Consider the following 17,185-nt stretch of genomic DNA (forward strand, 5'->3'; position numbering starts at 1 on the left):
CAGAAAGTTTTCCAAGGGCAGTCTGGGTCTTGGGTCATTTCATTTTGACATAGAAGTTCTTTAAAACAATCATAAGGCCAGAAAATTTTAACTCTGAAGTAGCTGAGTGAACAGGCCCAACAGCAGAAAAACCAGCAACGCTGAAGCACTGGGGTATTAAAAGACATGTCTCAGGAACTCCACAGAGCCCACATAGACGGAAATAGAGCCGCATAAATGGGAGATACAGCATGAGAGATAAATGACTGGTGAAGTTAGCATCTATAGATATTTTCTCTAACATTCTTCTTGTCGTTTTACAGTATTCCATTTAGGAAAATTTCTGAGTATACCCCAGTGGCTCTATGCCTAAATGTGACTGGCTGACATGAAGAAATACAGATTCCAACACAATTGTACTCTCATGAACATAAAAACTTCCTACAAAGAGATTCAACTTCTCACTATAACTTTTGTTTAAATTGTGAACCACAGAGATCACAAGTCATTTTAGTGTAAATTCTGTGAACCCCTTCAAATATCTTTATATCTATTGATCCAGGCACCATCACTAACAAGGCTCAGACAGTATACCATAAGCTGGACCATCACTAACCAGGCTCAGATGGTCTACCATAAGCTGGATCCTCATTCTCTTTTCTAGCCAAGCTCACATTAAAGTTTTGTTCTCTACTGCTTTTCTCTCTGATATTGAAATTTTGCTTTTTGAAACAATGCTCTATAAATGGAATTGCATGCTACACAGCCTAGTCCTCTCTTAAATTCATACAATTGACTTGAATAAATAATAAATAAACAAACAAAGTGTCCATTTTGACTTCCTGTTTTCTGTGATGGTAGACACTGATCTAATTTTTAACCTCAGAGGACCTAGCATCCCCTAGGAGCCAACCATGCACAGATCTTTATGTGTGTGGTTCTAGATTAGATTATTTGAAGTAGGCAGATTCACCCTAAATGCAAGTGGCATCATGGTCTGTGATCTTGAACTGAATAAGAAGGAGAAGGTGAGGTGAGTGAGTCCATTCTGCACTCTGCTTGCCGATGGGATGCAATGCAACCAGCTGTCTCATGCTTCCCATCGTCACAGATGGGGATGACTCTCCCATCATGACAGATTTACACTCAAACTGTGAGTGGAAATAAACCCTTCTTTTTTAAAAAAGTTGTTTTGGTCTGGTATTTTGAGAAGTAACTAATGCAATATTTGTTTTCCAAAATTAAAGACATATTTTTAAAAATCCAATTTCCCTTGAATATTCAAACAGAAATTTACCTGGACAGTCCTTTAAATATATAGATCTTTGTATTTCATTTTCAATATATTTAATAGGAATATCTCAGCATATACCTGAGAATTAAGTTTTTACCAAATTTGCCAAACTTGATTTTAATTGATCAACCAGATTTGAGAAACATTAACCTAAGAGATATTCATTATATGGGATCACTTGTTGGATTTTAAGTTAAAAATCACAACAAAATCAAAGTTTACAGTTCAGAAGAGTTGTCCTTGGAGGTAAGGCTACTTCTTGTTGGTCACAGGGCCTTCGCCAAGTGATTTAAACTTGCTTATTCTGGTTTTCTTTCCATGGCTGTGATAGAACACTTTTGACCAAAAAACAACTCGGGGATAAAGGATTCTGTTGAGTTTCACTTAAGGGTCACAGTTTGTCATGAGGGATGTCAGGGCAGGAGCTTAAAGAAAAAACTATGGAGGGATGCTGCTTTCAGCTTGCTCTCTTGCTTGCTCACTTGCTTGTCCTTAACTAGCATTTTTAATATAGACCAGGACCACATGTGGAGTCATGTATAGTCATGTATAGGCTCTCTCTTACATCAATGTAGACAACTAAAACAGTCCTTCACAAACATGCCCACAACTAACCTGATAAAGACAATCACTCTGTTGAGATTTCTTTTTCAGGTGATTCTAGGCTGTGTCAAGTTGACAGTTAAGGTTAGCTAGGACATTGCCAACCTTTGATTTTTCTTCTACCTTTCAGAGTTAACCATGCCTACTTCAAAAGATTTGGGGAGGTGAAGCACTTATCCTCAGTCAGCACATGATCACCACACTTGTCACCTAATAAATGGAAGTTGTTTTCACTCCTGAGACTGGTATTAGTATTAGGAGTGGCATCCTCATATTGTCTTCAGCACCCGACCCATTATTTTCTGAATCTTTGCATTTTGCTTAGTTTCACTACTTCTTACCCTTCCCTCTGGAGATGAATCAAAGTCAAGAGAGTCAACTTTTGTAGTGGCCCAGCTATTTTTCCTAGAAGTGCAAACCTAAAGGGTACTTACTCCTGGGCTGTCTCTGACCCTCACTGTAACAGCTTTAAAGATGCCAGCAGAGACAAACTGCTTGAAACTCTTCTTTCTTGTCAGGAGAAGATATTATTGGCCAAATATGAGCAAGCAAGGGGGTCAAAATGAAGCAGAAAGTTATGCTTTCTAAACAATTAGGGACTATGAAAAATTAGCTTTATTTACAGCTTCAATGCTAGATGTTTGGTTTCAAATGCTTGATGTAAAACAAAACCAAAAGCTGGTGATTGAAGAAAATGGGCTTCCTCCCCAGCTCTTCCATACTCCTTGCCAAAGCAATTCTGAGATTCTCAAACCATTACAAAGCTAAGGTGTGGGGTGGCATTAAAGTCTACAGGCAAGATTATAATGTATCACAAGTATTAAATTTCAGTCTTTTCTTTTTTGTGGTACTGACAGTCAACCAGAGACTCTCATTCCAGGCAAACACTCTGGTAGGGAGTTAAACTCTCAGCCGTCTTCTCAGTATTTGTTTTGAGACAGGATCCCACTAAGCTTCCCAAGCTGGCCTTGGTCTTATTCTATAGCAATGGTGTGCCTTGACCTTTGGGTTTTCTTGACTGAACTTCCCAAGCAGCTAGGCTAACAGACTTGTGCCACCAAACCTTATCCTACAAGTTTGTCTTAAGAATACATGGCAAGGGAGATGTATCTTGTACACACTTGTTGTTCAGCCATAGCTTTTATTTAAGTTCTGAAGTTCAGAAAAGTGGGAAATGGCAGCACTTGATGATACAGAGCAAAGCAACTACTATCCTCAAAGAATTATGCAACACAGCTAACATCAAGGACCAGGAAACACCGAAAGACAAGCACAGAACCCCAGGAGCCTTACCTGTTCTCAGCATCTGCACTGCACTTTGGGGACATCAGTTCAAAGGATTTAGTAAACTTCACCACCTGTGTCATACAGAGAGACAGCAAATCCAAGTCAATTAAAGCTTCCCCACAGTTCAGAATGATGCAATAACCATTTTCATCTCTGTGATGATCATTACAATAATTGGGGATTAAAGAGCCATTTCAGTGGGGAGGTCCCAAGATGAGAAAGTACATTTTATGCTTGACTTCTTTCTGTAGCAAATATCACCAACACCACTTGACAAGAGCTATTTGGTACCTGGGCTTGCAAGCTTGATCTTTCATTATCTGTAATTTCTTTCCATTATTTTGCCTAAAGTGCATCAAGTTCTTTCTTCTTAAAAAAAAAAATTCACACTGTAGGGTTGAGCCTCCATTTTATTGCAAACAAGGCATGTGCAAGTTATAGCCAATCCTTGTGTATGGGTAAATATTTACAGAATGTTGGCCAAGTAGATGATCCCCAGACTATCGAAGAGAAATCGGGGCTTAGAGAAGTTATATGGTTATGCAGGAAGACATGTAGACAGTAGCTTGTAGAACTAAGATTCAAACCATGCTGGTTTGATTCCATGGTCCATTACACACTACTCCACTCTGCCTACAGCAGGAGGATTGCAGCTGTTAATTATGTGTGTATGACTTGCTCAAAGGCAAAACAGACAGATAAATTCTTCCATTAGAAACTTTAATTCTGTGTTGAACATGGTAGCACACACCTTTAATCCCAATACTCCTAAAAACAGAGGCAGGCAGATCTCAGTGAGTTCCAAAGCTGGTCTGCCCTACATAGCAACTTCCATGTTAGCTAGGACTACTCAGTAAGACTTCCATCCTTAAATAAATAAATAAATAAATAAATAAATAAATAAATAAATAAATAAATATTTTAAAATTCATTTCACAATTATTTGTTGACTATATACTGTGTCCAAATATGAATAAACACAGATTTAAAATAACTTGGCCTAGCACCATATTATATTAATCAAATAAAAAAACCAATATAATATCATCAGTTGTTTCTGGTTTTAGAAACCAAGAGGAATATATCTTTTCATTTTCTGACCCAATAAATAAGTTTGAACTCTCTAATATCAGCAACAATAATTTATGACTTAATTTTACTATTTATAGAACATTAAAATTTTTGTCAGGGAAGGTGTTAACTTTGAAAATACTGACAGCAATGTAAATGAATTTTATGTAAGAGGAAAAGCATATGATTGCTGTGCAGCAGAAAATCAAAGCCCAGTGCTTCCAACTACATTGACCCAGATGACAGTAATCACTTAAAAAAAAAAAGTCTGTATAATGTGGCCATTTGGGCTAGCATTGTTTCAACTCCTACTTTTGGGTTTCCAATTCGGATGATAAAACACCATGACCAAAAGTCACCTGGAGAGGAAAAGGTTTATTTATTTCAGCTTACAACACTCAGGTCCACTCTATCACTGAGGAAAGTCAGGGCAGGAACTGAAGCAGAGACCATAGGAGGGTGCTGCTGACTGGCTTGCTCAATCTGCTTTCCTGTATACCCTGAAACCAACTACCCAGAGCCAGTCTGATAGAGGCATTTTACCAATTGAGGTTCCCTCTTCCCAGATGAATCTAGCTTGTGTCAGGTTGACATAAAAACTAGCCAGCATAGTCTCTGTTTTAGAATCAGTTTCACCAACTTTCTGTTACTCTCATTAATGAATTCAATACATTTTTCTACATGTTTACTTTATATTTTTGCAAAGTTAGGGCTTTTTACAAGTATTTATTTTTATTTGTAATTATAGTCTCTCATCAAGTGCATGCATGCATGTGTACATGTACATGTACACTGGTTTTACACTTTAAGAATCAATCCCAAGGAACGTCCCAAGAATAAAGAGAAAAAAAGATGATATTTTAAAAATGTATTTTCCATCTGGAAGCATTTTATAAGATTGAATGGGGAATTTTAAGCTATAGATGCATAGGCATAAAATCACAAAGAATATAAGATATATAAATACCTCTTGATAGAACTTGAGAATGTTTGATTCTTAAAATATAAATGATGAGCATTTAAAAATACTAACATGAAAACAAGCAGAAAACAACAACCCCCAAAACAAAATAAAACAAAAAATTCCAAACAAAATAAATAGCAAAAACCAAAACAAGCAAAACCCAAGGCCAAGTGCTGGAGATTGTTTTCTGGTTTGTAGAGAACTTCCTAACAGGGGCCCTGAGCTGAGTCTTTAGCTTTGCATACACTAAGTATGATGGCACATGCTTATAATCCTGGCCCTTGGGAATGGAGGTGGAAGGGGAGGGTGAGAAATTCAAGAAGCCCTTGAGAGTCTGAGGTTAACTAAGGAGTCTAAGTCCAGCTTGATCTACATCAGACCCTAAAAACCTAAAACAAAATAATAGTAAAACAGGTTCAAATTGTACTTCATTTGTTTGCCATTATAAATACATGTTTCCTATATAAAGAGAGAGCTATGGGTACACATCTCCCAAGTGCAGCTAGCCCACAGTAAACCAGCCTATGAAGCCATGATAAAAATTAGTTATAATGTGAGAGGTGGGGTGGCACATGCCTTTAATCCCAGCACTCTGGAGGCAGAGGCAGGCAGATCTCTATGAGTTCAAGGACAGCTTAGTCTATCTATATAGCAAGTTCCAGGACATCCAGAGCTACACATAAAACTTGCCTCCCCTCCAAAAAAATCAGATGTAAGATTCATAAATAAAGAATTTAGGGCTAGGGTGATAGTTCAGTGCTTGCCACATAAGCATAAAGACCTTTTTTTTTTTTTTTTGACTTCCCAGAACATGTAAATAAATCCTGGGTGAAGGGACATACATTGGTAATTCTAGCACTGTGGAGACAGAGACAGGCAGATTCCCTACAGCTTACTGGCCAGCCAGGATAGCCTACCTGTTGAGTCCCAGGTCAATGAGAGACCCTGCCATTGTCTCTAAAATCAAGGTGGCTGACATTAGAGGTGTAAAAGCTGACATTGTTCTCTACATGCATGAGTACATGTATATTTGTACATGCATGTGTACACACCACACACACACACACACACACCACACACACACACAGAGAGAGAGAGAGAGAGAGAGAGAGAGAGAGAGAGAGAGAGAGAGAATTTAATCTTCATATTTGCCCCTGGCTCCTGGGAGAGAAAGCTCTAAATCCTTGAGGTGTCTGATAAATGAGTCCATGCACTAGGAGACATTGGCACAGCCAGACAACAACAATATGTTTAGAACGATGCTTTGAGCCACACCAATGTACAATTTAGGGCTATGTGTAGAGTGTTTTGGGCCTCATGGTGTCATCTGACCTCTCGAAGAACAGAGATGAAAGTTAGCTAAATAGATGGATGGCCAACTAGGTTTTTGAGCCCCACTTAAGATTCTATACACTAAGGTTCAAGCCTTGGTGATATGTATTGTCACATTTCACTGCCACTATATTCTTTAAGTCTTTCTAGCCAGTCATTAAAATAGAGGGTGGTCTTGGGAGCCCCTAAAGTTACAATTAGTGTGAGAAACAAAGATTGTATTGTAGACTGTATTTTGTAACAGTGTAAACTACGTAATTATGTAAAAATTTATTTACATACTAATTCTTAGGTTCCTGTATCTTTAGGAAAAATAGTCATAATCAAATATTAATACTAGCTGGGCTCTGTTTAAACATTAATTATCTAGTGTTTATTAAGTACCACAGAAAGCAGGGAGTTATCAAATAAACACAGTTGCTAAACTTCAACACCATTTAGAATGATGAATTTGTCTTCTTCTGGATGTTTCTGGAAGAGGTTAGTAATTGAATCAGTACAATGAGCAAAGGCCATCACCACCACCGAGAGTCTGGACAGATGGGAAGGGGAAGGGAGAGTTTGCTCTGAGCTAGGGTGTTACTTCTGGATGTTTCTGGAAGAGGTTAGTAATTGAATCAGTACAATGAGCAAAGGCCATCACCACCACCGAGAGTCTGGACAGATGGGAAGGGGAAGGGAGAGTTTGCTCTGAGCTAGGGTGTCCATCTTGTCCTGCCCTGAGACACTGGCACAGCTGGTTCTGTCTTTGGCCTCAGACCAGGACTCATATTATTGACCACTGTGGTTCTGGAACCAAACTGATGAACATGAACACCACTAGTTTCCCTGTCTTAACCTTATCAATGACTTTCTCAGGCTCTCTCTCTCTCTCTCTCTCTCTCTCTCTCTCTCTCTCTCTCTCTCTCTCTCTCTCTCTCCTCTCTCTTTCAATAAAATAATTTAAATTCTAAAGCACAGGATCAGACTTTCTTTTCCTGATGCCCTGATGCCTGATGTGTTTCCTTCTTCTAGATGAAGAGAATTATAAAATCTATAGAAATTTTCCCTTTACTCTGGCTGTTCAGAAGCTCAAAGCAAAGCTCTTTATTCTGAGTCTTACCTTCATATAACACACTTCAGATTAAAATTTGTTGATTTGGTTTTGCTTTCTCTTCTTCCTTTTTTGCTTGGGAAAACCTCTCATGACATTGCACATATGGACAATGTCATAAGTGCTTGCAATGTTTGTTCACTTATGTTTTTACATTTTCTGGATTGTTATTACTGTTGTTTTGAGAAAGTGTTCTACCATGTAGCCCAGTCTATCTTCAAACTCTCAATCCACCTGCTTCAGCCTCCTAAACCGAGACTATAAGCATGTGGTACCATCTACGTGTCTCAAAAGTTTTAAGTTCTTTTGGTACTTAATTGAACAGGATTAGAAAAAATGAAGTATTTAAATCTTGAAACAATATACAAATGTGGATAGAAATGTTTTCACAAATTTAATACTTGTATGAAAGTCTTATATGGGCTACTAGGTTGTGTAGAATTGCTATTTAGGGGTAGGACATGAAACCTGAAATAGCAAGGTAGACGAATCCAATACTTACTAGCCTATAGCTAACAGCAAACAATGTAAGAATAAAATAGCAGCAGGCCTGAATCCTATCAAAAGAGTAATAAAATAAGTAAGTTCAGCAAGAGACTGTTAAAGCCAAAACCACATGTATATATGCCAAACAAGTTAGGGCAGAACTGAGACATCAGCCTTGGGCCCATGATGTGCCTGAAGCTGATTTGGATCCAGGCTGTCTGAATTTGAAGGTTTCTGGTGCGGTCTAGGCTCTACTACTGCCACAAATCTAAGCCAAAGCCACATACATATTCAGGGACCCAGACCTACTAATAAAATCTCTTTATACAGTCTGTCATTTATGGACAACCTGAAGTTTAAAAACCACAGCTAAATTTGCCTCAGCAACTTGTTGGAAAGCATAGTTTATACTTGGGCCTTTGTGCATGTTCAAGATGAATAATTGAGAAGTAGCAGAATCCTGGGGATGTAACCTCATCTATTTGTCTCCTATTACTTAGAGCAGGTATAGGCAAGAGATAGCCTGTTTTATAATAAAGTTTTATTAAAACAGAGTGTATTCATTTTCTACTATAATGATGGAGATACAAAGTTCCAGATGAAACTATATTGCAATGGAGCCCCAAATATTTACTAGATAAACCTTTACAGAAAATAAATGTGGCAATCTTGGATCTACAGCAATGCTATCAACCTATTGGTTGTGACCCCCTTGGGGTCACCTAAGATCATCAGAAAACATAGATATTTACATTATGATTCATAACAGTAGCAAAATTCCAGTTATAAAATACTGATAAAAATAATTTTATGGTTGGGTATCACCACAATATGAGGAACTATATTAAAGAGTTGCAGCATTAGAGAGATTGAGAATCACTAGAACTTTCTGTGGGCCAGGTTATTGCCTGCTGAATTGTTAAAGGGTAATGATAAATTAATTAATGATAAATAGATGGAATTGTTCTATAATTCAGAAAGGGGTGTTTCTGGAATTATAATCTTCTAAAAAAAACTGTAATGATAGAAAATTTAGGCACCAAGGCCAGTGGCAGGGAATACATTTGGGGACACACACATGTCCTGGCTGTCATAGGACAAACACCCTTTAATTAAGCACACCATCCTGGGACAAAAATAGTGCTTTCTTTCACCTTCACTCTCAGAAGTGTCTCTATTAACAAATTCATGTCTTTATGCTTTAAAATGAATGTATACAAACTCTAATGAATTAAGTTGGGCATGGCTAGTAGTTGATATCTGTGATCTCAGAACTAGGGAAACTGAGGCAGAAGATCTAGACCCTAGAGATAGGCCCTAGAGACAGAGTTGGTGGTGGTGGGAAACATAGATAGAAGACAGAGAGGGAGAGGGAGAGAGAGAGGAAGAGAGGGAAAGAGAGAAAGAAAGAGAGGAGAGGGAGAGGGAGAGGGAAAGACATAGCTATTTGAATAGATAATTGTTTGGTATCGAATATCCAAAGCTGCAGCAATCATAACCAAAAAGCAACAGATGAAACTATAAATTAAGGATAACAGAATTCATACTGTATTCATGATTTGAGGCAATTCTGAATCTTAGTTTTATTTATTTTATAAAATCTGCTACACGAATTCAATTCTGACTTTATCATGTGAGTACAAAATGATCACAGCCATGCCAGTGCATAAAGACATGAAGGGTTTGCTAAGGGAAGCACCAGCAGCCGCTTCCAGATCAGTGAAGCTGGACAAATGGCTTCATGTTCCTCTTGCCCTGATCAGCCTAGTGACTGCACCCTGGGAAAACGACAGATGCCAAGCGATGGGAGTGAGATCCCCCTGAGATTCCCCTGAATGTTCTTTGGAAAAGCTCCATGGAGAGAAGAAGCCTTTTTAATTTGGGTATCTATCAAATGGCACTTAATCTGGATCCTCTGTTCTTCCCACATAGAAACAACTTTCAGGGTATTTTTATTTATTTATTTTTTAATTTCATGTATATGAGTACACTGTAGCTGTCTTCAGGCAGACCAGAAGAGGGCATCAGATTCTGTTACAGATGACTGTGAGCTACCATGTGGTTGCTGGGAATTGAACTCAGGACCTCTGGAAGAGTAGTCAGTGCTCTTAACCACTGAGCCATCTCACAAGGAAATGGGCTGCTTGGCAGTAATATGACATTGGCCAAGGATGAGGAAGTAGGCTTCAGGTAGGAATTTGACATTAGGCTAGAACAAAGAAGTAATTTCAGACAGGAATCTAAATCTTAGGCTAGAACAAGGAAGTAGGTTTCAGACATGAAAATGACCTTGGGCTAGGTCAGGGAAGTTGGCTCAGATATTTTGGTCATCCTGATAAGGCTTTAGAAACAGTGATCATGGGGGTGTTCACGTAATTGGGTTTAATGCCTTGCTTTTTCTTTGACTATTTATGTTTATTTTCTTGATTGTTCCTTGACTATTTGCATCTATTGTATTGCTAGACCCTCAACCTAGAACTGACCTTAATACATGCATGTAATCAAAATGGTATAAAAGCATAAAGGAGGAGGGGCATAAGATAGGGGGTTATAGGGAGGGAAAATGGGGAAAGGGGATGACATCTGTATTGTAAATAAATAAAATATCCAATAAATTTTTTTTAAAAAAAGAAACAACTTTCAGAACCAAAGCTATACTCAAGTAGATATTGCTGCCACCAAAAAGAAAATTACAACTAAGTAGTCATCAATTTAAATTTTTGTCGACAGGTGGTGGTGGTGAGCACCTTTGATCCCAGCACTTGGGAGGCAGAGGCACATGGATCACCATGAGTTTGAAGTCAGCCTAGTCTACAGGGCAAGATCCAGGATGGTCAGGGCTACACAGAGAGACCCCATCTCAAAAAAAGAAAAACCAAACCAAAAAAACGAAAGAAAAATGTTTTCTTAATTTAAAAATTTTTTTATAAGATGGCTACACAAAAAGGCCAAAGACTGCCTACAATGATCACCCACTGCCCTCTCTTTACAAATTCTTCCCTTATGTTAATGAGCTTTTGATGTGTTTGCTCAGTCAGCCTTTATGAGGTACTTTGTGCTCCAGGCATTGTGATGGCCTCTGGAAATAGAAAGGAATAGAAATGCCCTATCCTTAAGTAACTCACAGTATAGTACAATATGGACCAGGAAGCAATTTACAGATACATAATTCTACCTTGACAGATGCTCCAAGGCTACCAAAGCCTACAAGGCTACAATCAGAACGCCATGTGAGCTGTGCCCGAGCAGTGAGTAGACTGCTCTAAGCCAAGCAGAGACGTGGTTTTCCAGGCTGCGGCACTAGACCTCTCTATTCTGGCAGGAAGTAGACAGTAAATAAACCCATAGAGTTTAATGGGACCTATTTCAATAAAGAGACTAATTATGGGAGCGTGTCCTGTAAAAATAAATAACAGGGAACGGGGAAGTGCCCAATGACTAGTAACTGCAAACAATTAATGCTTCTAAATCTGAGGCAACACAGAGAGGATGGAAGAAGGAAGTGGCGTTGTTGGTTTCCTCTGGGAGCTGAGATTGTAGGGAAGGACCATAGAAGAACACAGCCACCTATATAACAGGGTGACGAGACAGCAACACCTGTTCCATAAGCTCTGTGCTGATCTCAGTCTGTGGGACTCAACTGGAAGCCAGAGGCTAAAACAGCCTAAGTGTTACGCTGTGTAGAGATCAGTCTTCAAGGGCCCTGAGGCAGATAGTAAACCAACAATACATGGTGCGGAAGGGGGATTGAAGAGAACAGTCGGTGTGGACAGTGTTAAATTTTATCCGAACCCTAAGTCCAAAGTAGTTCTGATAAAGAAACCTCCAACCAATGTTCTAGAAATGGCTATTCTCAAAAGATGGTACTGCCATCTGTATTCCAAAATATGACGGCTCTCCAACCTCATAGCTCCCATAAATCTCAAGCACCTTTTCTTTTCTTTGACATGTTCCTCACTGACGAGCACCTTCCTTGCTGCAATAGCCTGAAGAGCTATCTCCTTCACTGTCCAGTGACTGTGTTTTTCACAGACACCCTACATAAAAAAAAAAAATAGAGATCTGAACACACTCCCAGACTGATTATAGGGAGGTGAGTGGATAGGAAAGAAAGGGCTAGAACATTCGAGAGAAAACCAAAAAGTTAACCTGGCAACAGACGTTCTGAGCCTTGAATGTTGAATGCTATTGCCTAGCCAGGGGACAACTGTGAAAGTAAATGAAGCTTAGGAAAAAGCAGCTGTGTGAGTGGGAAGATAAGTAGAAGCCATCCATATTGATAGTTGATTGAAGAGACTTCCCTGTTTGCAAGCTAAGATGGAACTAGGAAACAATTCCATGTGAGAGATTAGTAAAGTCAGTGAGAGAAGGACCAGGGCAGAAGAACTGGAAATGATGTTTGAATACAGACCCAAGAGAACGCAGAGATGTACAGATATAGAAAGTAAGAAGACAGCTGGAAACTGCTCTGTGGTTTGCAACACGAGCTATAACATGACGATTCTGTAACTGCTATAGAAAAATCTACAAGTATGAGAGACGTAAGACAGAACACAGCACAGATGGCCAGCAGGGACTTGGCCAATGTGTGAGTTGATATATTAATGGATACTTATTAACAAAGTGAGTTAAGGTGGTTCATAGCTCAAAATAATACATAGTTGATTCCCAATAAGGAAAGTTAATATATGAATATATAATGTTTATGTATAATGCATTAATATTAGAGCTTGACTGTGTGCATGTTTATGCAAAAATGCTCATTTAGGTGATTGTCAGAGAGTTTAAAGAAGGTGTCTTCCATTTTGTACTCTAAAAACCATTTGAAAGAAAAATAAAACAAATCTCAAGTCGGCTCCCCGTAGAAGGAAAGTTTTTTAAAAGAGGAAAATAGAAAGGTGATGGAAAAGGAAGCCTGAAGCAGTATTTGTAATCCACTTATGAGTGAGGGGTTGGAATCACACACAGGTTTAGTACAGTTGGACAACACTCATCGTCTGCCACTTCCCCTCAGATGTAGGACATGGGAACAATCTCCCAGCCATTGGCTTCGCTGAGTGTTTATGCACACAAGGCCAAGGAGTCAGGACTCATGTTAGAAAGCCAGCGTGCATGGCTAGCTCTGCTTCACTTAGTGAGCTCCAGAAAGGAGCCCTGCAGTCATAAGCTTAGCTATGAAGTACCTGTGAGCATGCTGGGCGAGGAAATAGCTGCCGGCCACCAGGATGATCAGAACAGAGAGAGCACTGGGAAATAGCAAAAGTGAGATGGTGCCTGAGGACCTAAGACTGCAATTTCTACACTCGCTTTTCTTGCCCAAGCTCCAGAAGACACAGGGATAATAGTAAGTGCATGAACTGGAAGCTAAGAGAAGTGACAGGCGTTGCTTTGACGGTTCCTAGGGTGAAATATGGTTAAGCTGACTCTATTCACTTCAAAAGCCTACGCATTTTCTCATGTTGACAGCAGTGTCCAGATAAGGGGTTTGTTTTGTTCTCTAATTGACAAAGTCACTTAAAATCAACAGACGGAAACACTTAAGAGAAGCAAAAGAGAGTGAGATTTTAATTTTGGCATGGGACTATCTAGAAAGACATTCGTTGTTTCTATTTTTGGTACTCAGTAAATACCAGTTTGTACCTGAATGCCTAAAGACCATGAGTGTAGACTCTGGAAGCCTCCCTGACAAAGGAGAAGTATGGGAAGAGGGCTTTCCTCTTCTGCTCCTGGGATACGGTGAGGTTACAATTTTAAAATTGAGCAATATAGAAGACTTACCCCATCTAATACCAAACTATTGTAAAATGGTAGAAATTAATACTGTGTGCTTTTATTGCAGAGATAGACAAACATCCCCAAAGAACAGTGGGTGGGGCGAGGTAGGTGGAAGGAGAGAGAGAGAGAGAGAGGGAGAGAGAGATAGGGAGAGAGGGAGAGAGAGAGAAAGAGAACAAAAAGAACAAAAAAATCAATTCTATGAGGGAAGACAGGAGAATCATAAGTGTGAAGACAACCTTGGCTACATGTAAGACTCATCCTCAAAGGCAATCAATACCAGATAGATATAAATAACATATGCGTGCACGTGTGTGTGTGTGTGTGTGTGTGTGTGCATGTGTATGTGTGTGTGTGTGTGTGGTATATGTATGTGTGTTTCACTGCTATAACCGAAAGCAAAGATTTTATAACAAAACCATAAAGCACAATCAAAAAGGGATACTGATTAACATGGTACATCAAAATTAAGATAACACACAGAATCAAAGGTACCTGTTGAGAAGCTATTTGCATGTGAGCCTGGGGTGCACAGTTGTGCGTGTATCAGGACTGCAAGGCACTGGCCTCTCTTGACCCAGATCACTTCTCAGAACTGATTTACGGGCCACACATCCGAGACAGGACATAGGAGCATCTCTTCCCCAGACAAATGCTCGGCTTAATACTGCTTAGTAGAAAAGAAACTGTGTTGCTAAGGTTTTTTCTTGTTGTGATAAATTATGTGATGAGAGGGGACATAAAGAAAGAAGAGTTTATTTTGGCTTTGTTTGAGGGACATAGCCCATCATAGTGGGGGAGACCTAGCATCAGGCAGAGAAGGCATGATGGCAGGAGAGAGGTTACAACAGGTTACAGTGCACTCACAGTTAGGAAGCAAGGGGTGAACAGGAAGTGGGGCTGAGCCATAAGACCTGCTTCCAGTGACCAACTTCCTCCAGGAAGGCTGGATTTCCTAAGGGTTCCCCCAACCTTCCCACACAGTGCCAATAGCTGACAGAGGACTCGTATTCAAACACATGAGCCTGTGTTTCACATTTCACATTCAAACATAAAAGGGCCATACCCACCCCCAGGACAGCGTGCTTCTGCATAACACAGCCCACTGCCAGTTGTCATGTTTTCCAAGTTCAGGAACCAGCACCATTGCTACAGTTGATAATGTAAGGCTTATATTCCTGTAAGTATAGGCCTTGGTTTAGCCTCAGTTGCATGTTCAAACACACCCAGCTCTTGATGTGGCACTTATTTACCTTGGCATCATTCATCCCTTGTACGGCTAGATCACAGCTGCCATGTTCTCCAGGCTCTTGGAACTGTACCCCCTACACTCTTGCAGATTTGAAAGCATCTTAAAATCTCCCTTGCATATTCGAAAGCATATTTGAAACCCCCTGGGATTAAATAATTGAATTGGGACTTGCGTGGATTTTAAATGACAAGGCCACATTTTCCCCCTGAGGATTGGTTAGATATTTCTCCATTGTGTTCTAGCCCCTCAGGACTGCATCTAAGAAGCCTAACATTGGAGTGAAGTTTTTCCAGAGTGTCCCAAGTTTTTGCCTAGATGCCCACAGATCCGTTTTCTTTTTTTCTGTCTTTAAATTCCATTAGCATCAGACATATTTCAGTGGCGAGCAGTGAGTTCTGACTTCTCCTGAATAGTGTTCTTTCAATCTGTAAATCCAACTTTGACTTTATTTCAATAAACTGTCCTAGAGTTATGAATTCTGAAAGCCTTCTTCTGTTCCATTTGTCGTGTTCTCTTCAGAGGCAGTGAATTATCCTTATTTTGAACTTTCATTATGACTCTGTTCTTATCGTTCTTTTTTGTAATTTACTTTTTTCCATTTCATTTTCAATTTTGTTCTTCATGCTCCTTAAAGCATTTAGAGCTGTCTTTTTCTTTTCTTTCTGGCTTTCTAAAAATGTAATATCCATTCCTGTATGACTTCAAAATTTCTTCTTCCAAGTTCTACCAATGAACTGTTCTGTCTCCTCCTCTTCTCCCTCTTCTGCTTCTCTTCCTCTTCCTCTCTTTCTCCTCTTCTTCTCCTTCTCCTCACCCTCCACTTCCTCTTTTCCCTCTTCCCCGTCTCTCCTCCCCCTCCTTCCTCTCCTTCCTTCCTCCCCCTCATCCCCTCCCTCCATCCTCCCTTTTTCCTCTTCCATCTCCTCCCTCTCCTCCTCTTACTCTTCCTTCTCAGTATATTTCTGACTTCTCTGTAGCTCCTTTTTCAACATTTATTTTTCCAGCTACACAGTGTTTTGTTTAATCTCGTTTCATAAAAATCCTTAATCAATGATTCTGGAATGTGTCCTGTGTCAGGCCTTTGGTTTTCTCATTCATTTTATGGCATCTTTGCACATATTCTAGGCTCTTTATTATACGCTGAATTTTTTTTTTATTAATTATGGAGGGGGAGATTTTCTAAGACAAGAGTCTACCATGTACAAGCCGAGTTTGAATCACCACTTATTTTTATAAATCAAGTTTTACTGGCAGGCAGCCATACATATGCTAATTTATTGCCTATGACTGGTTTTCTGCTATGGTGCCAGAGTTGAGTAACTGTACCAGAGACTGCCTAGCCTAGAAAACCCAAGGTATTATAGGAAAAAAAGCCAGCCAGCTCCTGGTTTGGGAAATCAGCTCAGCTGTGCTCCCTGGTTACTACTGACAAAAGTGTAAAGCTTTAGTGCCAGAGCGTTGTGTCTTGCAGAGACACGAGTGGTTTCCCTCCCTCGTGAAAGACAGCTTCTCACAGTGTATGTATGGCCTTGATTTGTCTGTGACGAGCTTTGGTTTTCTCAAATGCTTCTTAGGCCTCTTTTAACACTGTATCCGTTCCATTCTGAATCGAGTTTAAGTGATCCTGCATTTATTTAATATGTTGTAAGATATTAATTATTCTATCCGTTATAAAATTAAAACAGGTTTAAACTAGGAGTCTAACATTAATTTTTTTTCTAAATTGTCAGCACTTATAGAATAACCCATCATTCTCTGACTTTGTTTATAAATGTTTCCTTTGTCACCTAGATGAATCAACTACACGATGAATGATTAACTAGAGAGGGGAATTGGCATATTGATCACAAACTTCTAAGGCCACAGATAAAACTGTACAAAAAGGAACTTACAATTTTTTTTCTAGAAGTCAACTACATCTCTTCTTGAGCCTCAGTTCTGCTTGTTTTGATAGAAAGCAAAAGAGAACACCACAGTTAAATGCAGCATGCCAGGCTTTCTCAGTATTTTCAGATTTAAACTCAGATATAAAAACTTCAGCATGTAGCC

The 17,185-nt window shown here is 39.4% G+C and overlaps 1 protein-coding gene across 1 annotated transcript in view; it reads right to left on the reverse strand.

Moving 5' to 3' along the window:
- Positions 1–17,185, reverse strand: part of Pde11a (phosphodiesterase 11A) — a 353,700-nt gene that overhangs the window by 206,814 nt on the left and 129,701 nt on the right. The window contains exon 5 of the mRNA XM_034496108.2: positions 3,170–3,234. Within this exon, the coding sequence (XP_034351999.1) occupies positions 3,170–3,234 (65 nt within the window). The remainder of the gene's footprint in view (positions 1–3,169; positions 3,235–17,185) is intronic.

This window comes from Arvicanthis niloticus, chromosome 2 (genome assembly GCF_011762505.2).
Source record: "Arvicanthis niloticus isolate mArvNil1 chromosome 2, mArvNil1.pat.X, whole genome shotgun sequence".
NCBI lineage: Eukaryota > Metazoa > Chordata > Mammalia > Rodentia > Muridae > Arvicanthis > Arvicanthis niloticus.